Source organism: Falco naumanni, chromosome Z, assembly GCF_017639655.2.
Source record: "Falco naumanni isolate bFalNau1 chromosome Z, bFalNau1.pat, whole genome shotgun sequence".
In the NCBI taxonomy this organism is placed as follows: domain Eukaryota; kingdom Metazoa; phylum Chordata; class Aves; order Falconiformes; family Falconidae; genus Falco; species Falco naumanni.
This window is the reverse complement of record NC_054080.1, coordinates 65,255,365-65,270,449: the sequence shown is the minus strand read 5'-3', so window position 1 is coordinate 65,270,449 and position 15,085 is coordinate 65,255,365. Positions and strand designations below refer to the sequence as shown.

Sequence of the window (15,085 nt, the reverse complement as noted above, 5' to 3'; positions counted from 1 at the left end):
TTACAGGTTATTTTGGCACTATTTTGGAAAAAGATACCCCCCCCCCCCCCAAATTAAAAATCCCACAACTATTTCTCTAGCTATAGAAGAAGGGGATAATTCATCCTGACAAAACAGCTCACATCTCTGTATGTCAGTATCCTTGTATATCAGACTACGGAAGTTCTTTTTATTCCAAAGTAGTCCACTTTTGGGTTTTATTATTCAAATAGATGATTACTTTTGTGAAAAAAAAAAAAAAAAAAAAAAAAAAACAACAAAACCAACCTGGAGCCAAGGTTTACAGACATGTTCAAATACAGCCTACAAAGTAGCTTGCCCTCAAGGAGAAGGCAGGATAATACTGTAATTATAGGGAAAAAATTCTGGAGTAAATTGCGTTCTCTTGACATTCATTTTACCTGTAGGTACAGGGATGCTACTACCTACAGAAGGTATTGGCAGAATAGCAGTAAGTTGGCCAGTTTAGGGAATGGGTGTATTGGTGGCCATTTGGTCATTTAGCAGATCACCAGGGCAATGACCCTGCAGCTTCCTATGGTCATTGTTCCGTGGCTATGTTCTGATGCTTAAAAGATGGAAGCAAGGTTTAATAAAAATCAGTAAATTTTGTGTAATTATTCTGATTAGAACTTACAGTGATATTTCACCTGACTGGGGAAACAGCGCTGAGCCTCTCTAAATACATAAAACTTGTATATCAGACTATGGAAGATCTTTTTATTCCAAAGTTGTCCACATTTGGGTTTTATTATTCAAATAGAGGATAATAAAAAAAAAAAAAAAAAAAAAAAAAAAGAAAAAAGGATCATAAAAAAGCACACCAGCTGCTTTTTTACTGAGTAAGGTTCAGTTGGCCAAGTCCTGGAAAGACCAGGATGTTGCATCTGAGCTGTGTTCGGTGACTTTGTGGAAATGGGAAAAGGGTGACAATAAACACTTAAGGAGTGTTTATTGTCAAATGGCTTTTCCCCTAGACACCTTCAGAAGACATCGTCGACCTCAGACAGACTTCTGTACTGAGAGCTTCTTAGTCTTCTGGACTGGTTTGCTACACTCTGGTTCTGTTTCTTCAGGATCACAGAGGGACTTACACATGATTTTGTTCCTTTAGAGTGGCAGTTAAAACATGGGCTCTGCCCCAGCCAGTGGAGTGCTTACTGGCTTTTCTCTAGTGCTCATGAGAATGCTACTGATTTCATTGAAGAATCCATTTTTTAACCTGGTTAGAGACCTGGTTTTTGCTAAAAAAGAGATTGTCTTCTAAGCAGATTTCTCGCTCTGTTAATCACAGCAGTGATTCCTTAGCAAGAAACATTAGAAGTGTAACTTTTTCTGCCTCTGCCTGCATTTGTCAGTTCTGAGCAGCAATAGCAGTTCCAACAGATCAACAATCAGGCCACCTCTGCAAGACACCCAGAAAGCCCCCTGCTTCACTGATGCCCTCGGACACACACCTGACAATTCATCCAGTACAACACTGATGATTTTGCTAACCTTGCAGCTAGCTTCTGTTACCTTTTTCCTGTTTTGCAACAGTGCTGTTTGAGACACACACACATACACCGCCCCACCCCCCCAACACTGACAGCCCCCCCCCCCTTTATTATCCATCCTTTTAAACTTGTTTTTTTGTCTCTCATCAGAGATCCTGCCCTGTAATTCCTCATATTGGCTCGCTCATCTTCACTGTCTCACTCATTTGCTTCTCTTTCCCTTGCACATCCTCTATCTGCTGGAAACCCCATAGCCAGGTTTCACAATGCATCTGTGCACTTCTGCCTTGGATTTTGCACCACCTTGTCTAAACCAACTGCCTCTCACAGTTCACAGCCTTGAATGGCTTTTTCTCATCTTCTCATATCATCTTCATGTCCTGCTTTTTTTTTTCTTCTCTAGGACCATGCTATTTCTTCTGAGAGAACAAAAAATACGTTACTGACTCCCACTCCTTTTTATTTGTTTTTCCTTTCTTATCATACAGCTGCCTTTTCTGTGTCTTTCAGTGACGTAACTGCACCCACGTTTGTCTCACTTACCTTCTCTCATCTGAACAGCCTTGCACTTATCCTGTCTTTTATTCTTTTCTGTAGCTATCCTGGCTCCTCAGCCTCTCTAATTTTAGAATACTTTCTGCCTCCCCCTTCTCTGCCCTTGTTTCTGTTACTTTCCATCTCGACTCACTGAATGAAACTCCGTTTGGTAGGTCTGTGGGGTTTACTACTTTGGGCATAGGGACTCACATTGTACCTTTTCCTGGGGATAGAATCCGACTGTATTAGTCTCTTGGTTATCATCTTATGCTTTGACTTTATGTTGTTTGTGGCAGAGCCCATCTTTTCATCTGGGGTTTGCACAGAACTGAGCACAGCTGTGTTCCCTTCCTCGGCTGGAGCTGTTCAAATACTGACAGAATGATGAATTCCGTACCTTCGCACTGCCATCCACTGGCTGCCTTTTATCATGACACTCCGTGTTTGACTGAAGTCTTCCAAGTTTTGTTTTTTGTTCCATATGCTGCTACTGAAGTGGAATCTATTATTTTAAGCACGCTATTTGAGAGTAATGGAAATGCCAAAAATCTTTATGTTATATTCTTTCCAACTACGAGACGCATGCCTTTTGCCTTCTATTTTGCTTTACAAAGTGAAATACTGAGGTTGGTAACTTAAGTACTGAAGAATCAGGGGATTCTAGGTTTGTCTGTTACATAAAATTAATTCACTTCCATTACCTAAGTGATGTGTATGTTTTGTAAAATATTTTGCTTATGCTTAAGAAACATGCAGTACTTCCTCTTTCATTCCTTGGTTTTCTTTTACTTCATTTTGGTGATATAATCAAATTGATTATAATTAAGATTACTGATATATGATTAATATTCTATGGTTAAAACAACTTGCTTTTTACATTTCCTAATGTGCTCCCATCCTAAACAGTGGCAGGAATACTTAACATCTTAGTACAGCAGCTCCTCTATGACAGGAGACTGCGAAAATCTATCCAGATGTGAGGTCAAATAAATTTTAAGATGTGTTTTAAGAACATTTTGAAAGGAAGAATAGATACAAATATCCAAAGCATAAAGTGTGCTCAGTGTTTCTGTAATTCAATTGTTTATCCAATTTACTGCTCTGTGCTGAAATATTACCCAGAATTCTAGGAAATGCAGAAGTGGATTATGAGTTCAAGGATGGAGCACTAACTGAATTCTTAATTGAAATGACTCATTCTAAGCAACACAGTGACCTAGATTGCCCCCTGAATATAAAAATCTTTCTAAATGGTATATTGGCACAGGTGCCACACTAAAAGCTGGACTCTGATCTATCTAAAAGAAGGGTTATCTGTCAGAGGAAGATTTGCTGGAAGAGGGTCACTAAAATTTGCAAGTGAAATGTATTTTTACTTATGACAAGGAAAGATGGATCAGTCTTTTTCTTACTCATTTTGTCTCAAGCAAAACTGGTCACACGTGGCACAAAGCTTATTAAGTAATTCAATCTATGGGACTTAACTGAGGTATGGACCTTATACAAACCCTCTGTAAAAGTATGAGTTTTTCTCATCTTGAAACTCAGATAGAAAGAGAGAAATGATTAGATGGACTAATCAACATTTCTAAAAATTACATGTAAGCTGAAAATGGGAGTATTAAATTATAATGACTGCAGGTAAAATATCAGGTGAAATTTCACTCATTATTATAGAAACCTTTTTCCTTTGTTGTGTGTACTCTTACTTTTTAAAGAAGAGATTGATTGGGGTTTGCCTCATTAAAAAATAGTTTTTATTTTAATGCTGGATTTTTAATGCTTTAGACTTTCTTATTCACTAGGGGACTGTTACAAGTACGGTCCTTTATTTTAGTGATTTGGAATTGAACCATAAACACCTACTTGGCAGTGAAATTTGGAGCAGGTAAGGCAAACAAACAAAGTAATTATTCTTAATTTCTACTACTTAGAAGTGACTAGAAGCTAGGACATTTAACATGGTTTTAGTGTCTTACAAAAAAAGAGATTTGCACCTGACTTCACTACCCATGCAACCTGGGGTCTACACACACACATAGTGGGTATGACCCACTAGCAGAAAATATACACATCACAGAACAGTGAGAGAGGACAGAATAACTTTCCAAAGGCCTTTTGTTAAATTTTTGCCTTTTAGTTAAAAGGATATTTAAAATAATTTTTGTCTCTCTTGAATTTATTAATTTTTGCCAGCTGGTAAATCTACTAACTAAAAACTTAAACATAACCGATGCAAATAAACAGAATATTTTTCTTAAGAACATTAAGAAGCAGAAATTGAGTTTCTATGGCTTCGCTTGAAAACTGTAGCCAGAAAATCAGTTCTCAGTGTTTTGATACACCAGTACTGACTGTCTTCATTACTTGTCAAAGCTAATAAAGTGCATAAATACATCAAGTACACCCTCATGTTATCCTTACTTTCAGAAAACTGCAGAAACAAGTACCAGGTTTGTTAAAGAAAGAAAAAATTATCCATGATGTCAGCAGCATGATTACTGTCTTTGATTTTAAAAAGAAATGTCTTCTGTCTAGAAAAATCTGAAGACAGAAGATAAAACATAGGCTAAAAGTATTTTATAATGTACTTACATATCACTGGCGATGGAGGAGTTCCTGGACATGGACTTTGGAGACAGGTCATAGTCACTGTCTGACCGGTAAAGGAAAGACTCCCTACGCTGACTGTGGACAAAATTTGCCTGAAGAATTAGCCCTGATCCAGGGCTCGTCATGGGATCCAAGGGACTTCGTCCCGATGATGTACCATTGTCTACATCGAAACTGCAAAAAGAAAGGAGACAAAGATTTATACAATTAACGTAAGAATTTTGAAAGTAATAAACATTCTTTTGACAAATTTATCACTAGGTAATTACTTCCTGATAATAATAGGGAAATAAAGACATGGTCAACTCCACTGCTAAGCCAAAACGCAAGGCACACAAGAAATATACTTTAAAATTGCTGACAACTAAATAGAACACGTCCAAAAGAAAAGAAATTTAGTAGACAAAAAAAACCCACTATTAGGAATATAGGAAGCCTTATGCTTCTCTGCATGTAGGCTGTTGATGAGCTCTATACCTGAGGAAGCATAATGTTTCATTATTTCCCTCCTCAGGCCCCATCTCTCCTGAGCTGGACCCTCATTATCCTGTGTCCCACTGCTGAGGCAGTTGAGGGCCTTTTTGTTACTGAGTACCCGGCCCTAATATTTTCATTACTACCAAAATATTTCAGGAAACTGTTTTGTCTTGTCCCAATAAACAAAGTGCTGGGGTGGGATTAAGGCATATGTGGGTGCTTGGGCATGTTTGTGTGCCTTAGAGTTGCTATTTTACAATTGGATTGAAGTTTTTCGCTCACTGCCAAGCAGTGCAACTTCCACGGTTGTTTACATCTTCAAACTATACAGTTTAGATCCAGCACTTCTAGGTATTGTATTTTGTATTAAGAGTGGTAAACAGGCTTATCTTTCCTAGGAAATACTGCCATCATGACATGCTGATGGGTGAGGGTAGAGAAAGAAAGAGGAGAGAGAAGATGCTCTTTCATGTAGTCTGTGATGTTTCCACAAAGGGCTTTGAAAATCGGTGTAAAGAACTTGAATGGGAGTCTGCAATCAATTAGAAACTAGTGCAAGGTGGTCAGTGCTGGGAGGATGCGCTCATGGCAACTTGTGGTGCTTAGCAGCCTGACATCTGCATGTGGTACCATTAGGAGTCTTTTTGGAGCATGTGGCTCTGGTTTTAGACTTAATGTGTTTTGGTATGCAATATCAGAGGTTACAGATGAGTGTATTAGCAAGATTATGTCCCCATCTTATGGGATGGAGCACATTTTATCCAGCTAAAAGTGGAAGATTACTTTTGTTTCCCTAGTTGGTTCTGTCTCTATAAAATCAAAGATCAGTTTTTATTTGCTATGCTAATGGGAACTTAATACTGCTAAAGCATTTAGGAATGAGGGATGAACACAGGATCTTTCCCGTGATTTTTTAAACATGGATAAGTGTTAACATCATAGTATGCATATGTGCTGAACTCATCTAAAGTACTTAATTTAAAACAGTGTTCAATGAAGGACACCCACAGGTTTTCAATTATATCTAATGACACTGGAACACAAAATAGCCAGTACATGTCAGCTGTTGATTAGACTTCAGCCTGCTGCAGGTGTCACAGCAGATACATGCTACTCTTTGCACTAGCTTGTTTCTCACTGTTACCTACCATTGACCTGAGGCTGCTGCTTTAATGTTTTACTGAAGTGACAGCATTCCCATGGTCTTTTTTCCTTTGTTAAATGAAGTAATCAAAGAAACTTCTAGCAGCCTTCCAGTACCTAAAGGGGGGCCTACAAGAAATCTGGAGAGAGACTGTTTACAAAGGCATGTATCAACAGGACAAAGGGTAATGGCTTTATGCTGAAGCAGGGAAGATTTAGATTAGATGTAAGGAAGAAATTCTTTACTATAAGGGTAATGAGATGCTGGAACAGGCTTCCCAGAGAGGCTGTGGTTGCCCCATCCCTGGAAGTGTTCGAGGCCAGTCTGGATGGGGCTTGGAGGAACCTGGCCTGGTGGAAGGTGTCCCTGCCCATGGCAGGGGAGTTGGAACTAGATGATCTTTAAGGTCCCTTCCAACCCAAACTATTCTATGAAACATATATTGCCCATTTTGACAGAGATGCATGTTACCTGGCAGAACACGGACCTTGGTTTCATGGGTTTTTTCATTGTTTCATTGTTACTTTGCATATATTCCTGGAACTGCAAGCTTCCTGCCACTCTCAGACTATACTATTTATTATGTATTCACCTTTCACAGTTTGAATGTAGAAAAGCATTTTTTCCCCAAAAAAATATGATTCAGAAACGGTAGCAAATAAACTTCAAGACAGCTTAGCAATTTAATCCTCTTTTCACTGTAGTTTTCAGAACAATTCACTGTTAGTAAATCCTAACACATACACTTCCCAACTTTTATTTCTTTATGCCTGAATATTTTTTCATTATGCCTGAATATTTTTTCTGCATCCTGAATTGTGCTACTACCACATAACATTATCAATCTCAAGCTAACAAAGCTTAATCCATAAGATATCAAATGAAAGATCCATCACCAGCCTGCTGGGTGATCTTGGACAATGCAAAGCTCTTCTTTGCCTTTCATTTTTCCTATTCATTACGTCTTTGTGCTCATTGTCAGATCTGCTCTCAAAAAAGTACTGAAAAACGTACTGGAAAGGACAAGATAGCGTGAATACTACAGTAAATCATCCTTTGCAGCTTACAGTGCTGTAAGTTCATAAACATATTGCCATTACTACCAGCATCCCTACTATTATTCACTAGCCATCAGTATCTTTGGGTTTTAACTCCAGAGCATTCCAGGAGCACAAAATACTCACAGTACCAATGAAGGGTTTGGAACATTTGTGATCTCATTGTATTCAAATTTCTTAACACTTCTATTTCATTGAGAAAATAAAATATTTTTTTTCTTTAAACAGCTGCAAGAACACACGGGCTCCTAAACAATACACAGGTTGTATTTTTTCTATTGAAGGCAGGAGGGAAGATTTTTCATGTAATTTTAGGTAAAATAGGACTGTTTACTCCTGCGCTTAATAAGACTAACTTCTGCAATGGGAGTATAATTCAAAACATATCTAAGTTTGCCCGAAAGCTCTAAAGAAATAAATGAAGGTAAATATAAGTCTGTCTCACAGCAGGAAAATTTTGAATAAAGAATGATTATTAAATTTATTTATTTAACAGTGGACTTAATTATTTGCCTGATCAAAAGGTATTTTATTGGGTTAAAGGAATATATGGTTTTGTTTGCACATTTGTTTTATTGTCTTCACCCACCTTTTGTTGACATGATATGAATATTTTACCACCAGTCTTAGATCTCCCAGCCAGAAACTAAGGGCAGGCTTCTATGAATGATTTTACTGTCAGATTATAGAATAGTGATTTTAAAAATTTAAAAGTCTTAGCTGAAATTGCAGTGTCATCAGCTGGGAAGCGCCTTGCGGTTTGCAACACCCAGCAAGTATGTGTACTGCTTACACATGGCTGCTGGGGCAGGAGTTCCGTCCTGTGATACTGCGCTGCGACCACTAGATGGGCGTCGCAAGTAATGAACGGGGCCCAAACGGACCAGCTACGGCTTGTCTCACACTGTTCAACGAAAACGTCTTTTATGTAAATATGCATCAAGAAAAAAAAAAAAAAAGTCAGTTGTACAGTCAAAGGGGAATGTGAATACAGCACTGTTTGCCAAAAACATATGTTTATATTAAAAAAAAATTCTACAACGCTACAGCACACAGTAAGCATCTTGTTTAGCTCTTACTGAGACATTTGTTAACAATTTCGGAGATGAATCTTGTAAAAATCTAAATTAAACGTGTTATTACACTGAAAATCAAATAAATTGTTCCTTTGGCTGAATCACAAGTCTTATTTGCAAGAAATGGCACTGATGATCACACTACATTAAACAGAGAATGAGAATAGGGAATTGAAGACTTTCACACAAGTTGTTTGCTCTTTACTGCTGCATACACTGGGAAAAAAAAAAGTTTAAGATACAAAATAGGAAAGACTTTCTAATTTGCCTGGCCAGAAATTGCAGAAAGTCAGCTATGGTTGCTTCACATTTATCTTTCCACTCCTGTTAAGTTGTAAGCCACAGTAAGAATATGCTGTAAACTAGAAACTACATGTTCAATGACAAACCAAAAGGTACTCTCTGCCTAGCATGTTCCTTAGCCTCCCTGCACTTCTGGTGGAGGGTGGTCTTTGGAAAGAGAGAACGAGCATGGAAGTTGTTAGTGGAGGCACACAGTGTTTTGCTGTTTTTCACACGCAGAAACTGGCCATGTAAAGACAGATTTTTCCACTGTTGTTCTGCAGTCAGCTTCAGGCGCTTTGCACAACCCATGCAAACTGAAGCTGCTTTTAGTGACAGGAGCATTTGGCACACCACACATCACAGAATTTTCTGTGTTCAAAGAGCTTTGCTGCAACCTCACAGATGCCAAAGCTATGAAAAGCCAGTGCTAATTCAGCAACTATTGTGCCTGCGTTTTGACAAAATGTTTTATGACATTAGTGGATAGTGTTTATCCTTAGAGCCTGCCTTATTCAGAGTTCTGTGATGACAAACATGACATGAGATGAAGCTCAGCCTTTTTTCCATTTTTGGTTATTCTTTGTGTTTGCACATCTTGCCCACTGCATATCATCCAGGCTCTGTACTGACATAGGGATAAAGGTGGTGAACTCTCTTGAATGACTTGTAAAAACATTAATGGCTCATCTTCCCTGTGCTCCTAACAGCACAAGAAGTAACAGCACAAAAGACAATGTTTAGGAAGATTACTAATGATTTGTTTCAGGCAATAGTAGAAATCTGTGGCAAGCACAGGAGAGGTTCTGGATCCTGGATCTCAGCAGCACCACTTCATTGTTAATGACTGCACAGCTTCTTTACACAATGTAAGAAACCCTCAGTGGACTTCCCTTTGAGTCTTTAAATAACACTCTCCTACTCTCTACAAGGTTGCTAAAACAAAAAAGGGGAAGATCTGTGTACAAAATAGTTTTAGTTACATAAGAAGTACTGGTATCATAATGAATATGCGCCAGAGCTTGTAACTAAAGCTGCACAGAAAATCTTAATGTTGGTCTTCCTTACTACAAGAGTTTAGCAGTTTGTTTCTATAGGCTTTTGTTGGGGGTTGTTTTGTTCTGTTTTGTTTTAGAGAAGTAAACAATAGTAGAAGAGGGAAGGAAATAAATTCCACCCAAAAATGAAGAATTTACTAGACTTTTTAAGAATAGAAACTGCACTCCAGATATTCCCCTTTAAGTCTCTCTCCACCTTCAGCCTATCTGATCTTGGAAACTATGGGGAGGGAGAAGCCAAATTAACTGATCCTCTAGGGACACCTTATCTTTTAAGGCCATCTTTAAACATTACAGAGAGACAAAGAAGTTCTAGAGGAGCAATTTTTGTCCCCCATCGAAGAAATTAATTGTCCTGTGTCAAGCAATCTCTCCAGCCATCTGTCTGTGCTAGGACCTACCTACACATGTCAACATCCTTACTTCCCAGAAGTCCTATCCTGTATTTTCACCTGGGAGGACAATCCAGCCATCACACTGAATGGGTAGATTCAGCATAGCAGCTGTAATTCACTGAAATTATCACAGAAAAGCTGCCCTGTAGCAACTGCCTTTGGGCAGGGTCTCATTTAGAGCAAAACCAAAGTAACAAAATGTTATTAAAGTCTCCAAGGAGAAGGTAAGCTATTTATCCCTTATGCCCCAGGATAGGAGCCCACCTCTGGAGGAGGCAGCCTGTAGCTACTGGAGAAAAGAGAGGTTCAGATGGTTCCTTCAAATGCCGAATCTGAATTTGTTACTTGTATTGCTCAGGATGAAAAAAAGCAGTGGGCAAGCTCAGCTGGTGGGATCCACCATGGATATGGAGGATTGCAGAGAAAGGCCAGTGTGTCTGTCTCTGGAATTGTTCAGTATAAAAACCCAACACAGGGGAAAACTCATTCTTTGTCAGATGCGATGTGACAGGCAATGTAGTGTGCTCTTAGACCCTGTGTGCATTAATTACTGTGTATTCCAGAGATATGTGTGTCTCTGATCAAAGCAGGGCAGTTTAAAGTTTTGTTCATAGATGTGATGATTTATTCTGAATTAGCTACAGGTTATTTTAGTAGGACAGACCATTTCAGTTACTGTGGAAATTATGCCCATTGTGACCCAGTTCTTTAAAAACCACACAGAGACTCCTGAAATACTATGTCATTATAAAGCATTTTGTGTGAGGTGGATGTTGATTGTATTATGTTAATTTTACAGCTCTCGGTCAGAGACGGCAGAGAAAGGAATAAATGGAGACAGAGACAAAAACCTCTTCCTCTGGAACAGACATTATCTGCTAATAAGAACTGAATTTTCATTGATGCATTTTAGGTAGTTAAATTCTGGTTTACTTTATACAGTAAATATATTCACTGAATTCACTGAATTCAGCTGTAAATCTGTCCAAAGATTTGCTAATACACCAAATAATTACCATAATTTCTTTGTGAAATACTGATTTTAGACACACTTTACATTCATTAACTAGACTGGACGCGCACTTTAGTTATGCCTTTATGACTTCTCTTGAACCTTATTATTCCTTATTAATAAATTAAGCATTAAATTGAGTGAACAGCTGACTTGGGTGTCCCTTTTTTTCCAGACATAGTTATTTCCAGTGTTTAGTAAGGATGAAACTTTAGAAATTTTCTTTATCAGAAAGAAACAAATTGTCACTAATCAGTCCCTGCCATAGGCTCTCACTAGACTTTAGATGTTAAGTTGGTTAACCTAGAGCATCAAACCCCTCCCTGTAAAAAAAATTAGGGCTTTTATATATTTGAATAGCAGGCCAAAATTTTATTTCTTATGTTAATTCTCTGCTTAGGACCTTTCAAAATGTTTCCTTTCTGACAGCATCTACCCAGTGATGATGTAGGAGAGACCACATCTGGTTTTCTCCTTTTACTTTCCTTTCTGTCTCTTTTCCCATGCCTAGTAAAAACTAAAGACCTCAGGAAAATGAGAGGGGGAAAAAGAAAAATATTTATACTGACATTTTAGAAGGTCTATTGTCTCAGTTCCCTACATTTGAAGATAAACATCATTTATGTGTTACCTGATATTTTTATTTTCTCTGTAGTGAAGTTAATAAAAACTTCTGCTTTCCATTGCGTAAAAATATTTTCAGCAAACTGTAAGCAAATGATATTAAAAGGAACATATGATCTAAATCTGAATTCTCTTGTACCACTGGAGAATTCAAGCCAACTACCTACTTGTGGCTTTGGGTGTCCAGTTAAGCGATTCAGCAAGCAAGCAAGCCCTATGATTAACTCCATTTTTAGAAGTGGTGTGGATAGATTTTCCAGTATCAAAACTGCAAGCAAAAGAAGAAAAGGTGACATTTCATGAAATTTGCTTTTAGCAGCAGAACTTGGCTTTTGCTTTTGGCATACACGTTTTTGGACATATTTGGAGTGTAACAAGGCTTAATACTAATATTAAAAGGCCAGATAACAGGCCAACAGAACATGTGCAGGATAAAAAACATTCTGAAGCAAAAAGGTTTGTAAGAATTAGTCTACTCAAACATGTTAGCAAATGAATTCCAACTATCTGTTTTACTTCTGCCTCATGATTTTCTAGCAAGTGTCTTAGAAAACGTAGTGGATCTCTCAAAACAAACTGTTTCATGTTTTGTTTTGAAGTTTCCAAGCAAGGAGTTTCCTGTGACAACTATTCCGTATCTTTAGGCCTTTTGCTTTGAACAGGCTCCTCACACTAAGTTCAAGGTGCACTCTTTCATAATGTCACTTCATTATTCTTAATTATACCTCAGTGGTCTATGCATTTGGCGTGCTAGCCTTTGTTGCACCTATTAAATCAATTTGCTTGTTGGGCTCAGCCATACTGGGATTCTTTTTGTAATTCCTTTTATTATTTCCTCAGACTTGGCTCTTGCAAGTGAACATCTTCTGATTAATGTGATGTTCTGATAAGAACACCAGATTCCAGATCCTGTTACATGGATTTGATGTTTTGTTGTTTCTTTGGATTGAAATAGTTGTATTACTGCAGTATAACAAAAATGCAAAAAACCAAAACAAAACCACAAGAGAAACAAAATGCAAAATAACTTCCAAGAAATGTGGTAATATGTTCAGATTTATCCTAGGCTTAAATCACCTTCTATGGTGGTTCTGGTCTAACAATCCTACTGGGGCTTGTATCCCCATTTTTAGATAACAAAAAAAGGTCACTGAGACAGTTTTCCACAAGGCTTCTGGTAAAATCTGTGGCGGGTTGAGGTCTGAATGAGAAAACCCTTAGAAAATATTGAAGAATCTGAACTATTTTGGGTAACTGGAGGTGAAGAAGGCTGAAAACCAGAACGACTTAATCCAGGCATGAGAAGGAGTACGCAGCAAATCCAGGGGTGCTCCTGAGCAGCCTGCCAGCCAGCTGGCCCCAGCCACCCACCAGCTCCTACTTCTGCGGGCGCCTGGCAGCATCACCACATTTCTAGAAGTGCAGTCTCAGCTGGACTGATGGTTCTCCACTTAATTATTGTCATTATTTAATTATGGTGTATCTGTCACCATTCACTTAAATCATTCCATAATGTTGTCTGCACTTATTTTCTGTAAGGTACCTTTTCTCTGGGCCCTAAGTACTAAAGTACCTTCAAACCCTTTAAAAAAAGTCACCTCACCTCATTTCTTCAAGAAATTCTAAAACAGCACTGGTTTTCTTTCCATGTTGAGTTTTGATCCAATGATCCTTACTCCTTTTTCCGCAATACTACTTTTTGAGTGCTATTTGGGCACTGGGATACAAAACCAACTTGCACTGACTCTGACTATAGAGCACGTATTTACTGTAATATACAGTCCTATTAATTCTCTTTTATTTTAAATTTATTTGAATCAAAGCATTTAAAAATATTTATTTATAAATTTATACAAATATGCAAACCATCCATCAGGCATATTGACTAATCCTAATTAAAATGCATTTCCGCTAAGATATTAGTGGAACACCTTTCTTTCAGGAAAAAACTAAAACATAAAAATGAATGTAAGATCATGATTCAGAAACAGTTTGCTGCTAGAGAAAGAAAATTCATACACTGAAAGAGCTCAGCCTCCTCTTTCTGGGAATTCAGTTGGATGCTATTACCAGAAGTGGCCAAATTGTTTATATATTCTTTCTGAAGCAGTGGTGGGACAAAGCAAGTACGTAGGAAAAAAGGTGGTTCCTCAAACCCATACTATGTAAATCAGTACACTACAGTAGTGATGAGAGTGCATGGAATACGGAAAGTACACGTGAATGTTCCCCAGGGCTAACACTAGTACGCATTGGGAAGCTTCCTGGAAAACACATCCTTCTGAAGAATCATCGTATATGGCCACAATGACAACAGACCCCTGGCACAGTCACAGAAGATATGGTTACATGTACCCTGTGCTTAGCGGCAGAGATCTTTGGCAAACAGTGCCCCAGCCAGCAGCTGACAGGAAAAAGCAGTCATGGTTACTCCTGGCTACACTTCCATCCCAGAGAATGCAGTTCAGAAGGACCTTCCAGAGCCAGAAGGTGGAATGATAATGACAAGAGGAGGTCGCATGCCTCAGCATCACCCAGCTCATAATTCTTAAGTCTTTTGCACAACTGAGCTTAAGCCAATCTTACTTCAAAAGTGTGTCTTCCAGAAAATGGGTAAGAGCTGTGGACAAAAATGTCCATAAAGAAGGTGGTCTATAGCTCAGACTGTAAGAACCCTGCACACAGAAGGTAAGATGGCTTGTTTCACCAGCACAATGTGCACACATAGATATCTACAGGAAATCAAGGCCAGCTTCACAGGACAGTGGGCAGGAGGCAGCTGGGTAAGGAATTGCAGTTGTCTCTTTAGACAAAGAAAGTGTCTTCCAGTGTTGCTCCAGATTCCCTACGCCAATGAAAGCTCCATGAAAAGGAGACAATTATACTTGAAAAGCAACATTTTATTTTTTTTTTCTTACACTGTTGTAACATTCCTCTAATTGCAATAAAGGATTGCTGGCAATTAATCATATACGAATTCTACTCCCACGAGAATTCATGTTGGTACATGTTAGCAGCAATTATCATTTAAATCATAGCAAGTACTGTTTAAAGCTTAAAAGCTCGAAGTATTAAGAGCTTCAGAGCTCTACAAGTTTTGTACTTTGTTTTTTCAAAATTGTTTCATTGAAATTCTTTCCATTTCAGTTCTTTCTATTTCAATTCTTTACATTCTGGGTGTTTGGATATTTTTTTTAATTTGTATTTTTGTACTGTATTAATTTGTATTGCATTTTTTGTATTTATATATTTATATATATTATAAAAATATAGAATTTTCTAAATTTTTAGTTGCTTCCACTTCCCTGGACTT

The 15,085-nt window shown here is 38.1% G+C and overlaps 1 protein-coding gene across 2 annotated transcripts in view; it reads right to left on the bottom strand.

Moving 5' to 3' along the window:
- PDE4D (phosphodiesterase 4D) overlaps positions 1-15,085 on the bottom strand; it is a 355,973-nt gene that overhangs the window by 117,647 nt on the left and 223,241 nt on the right. For both annotated transcript variants that reach the window (XM_040579497.1, XM_040579498.1), the window contains exon 2: positions 4,629-4,820. In XM_040579497.1, the coding sequence (XP_040435431.1) occupies positions 4,629-4,820 (192 nt within the window). The remainder of the gene's footprint in view (positions 1-4,628; positions 4,821-15,085) is intronic.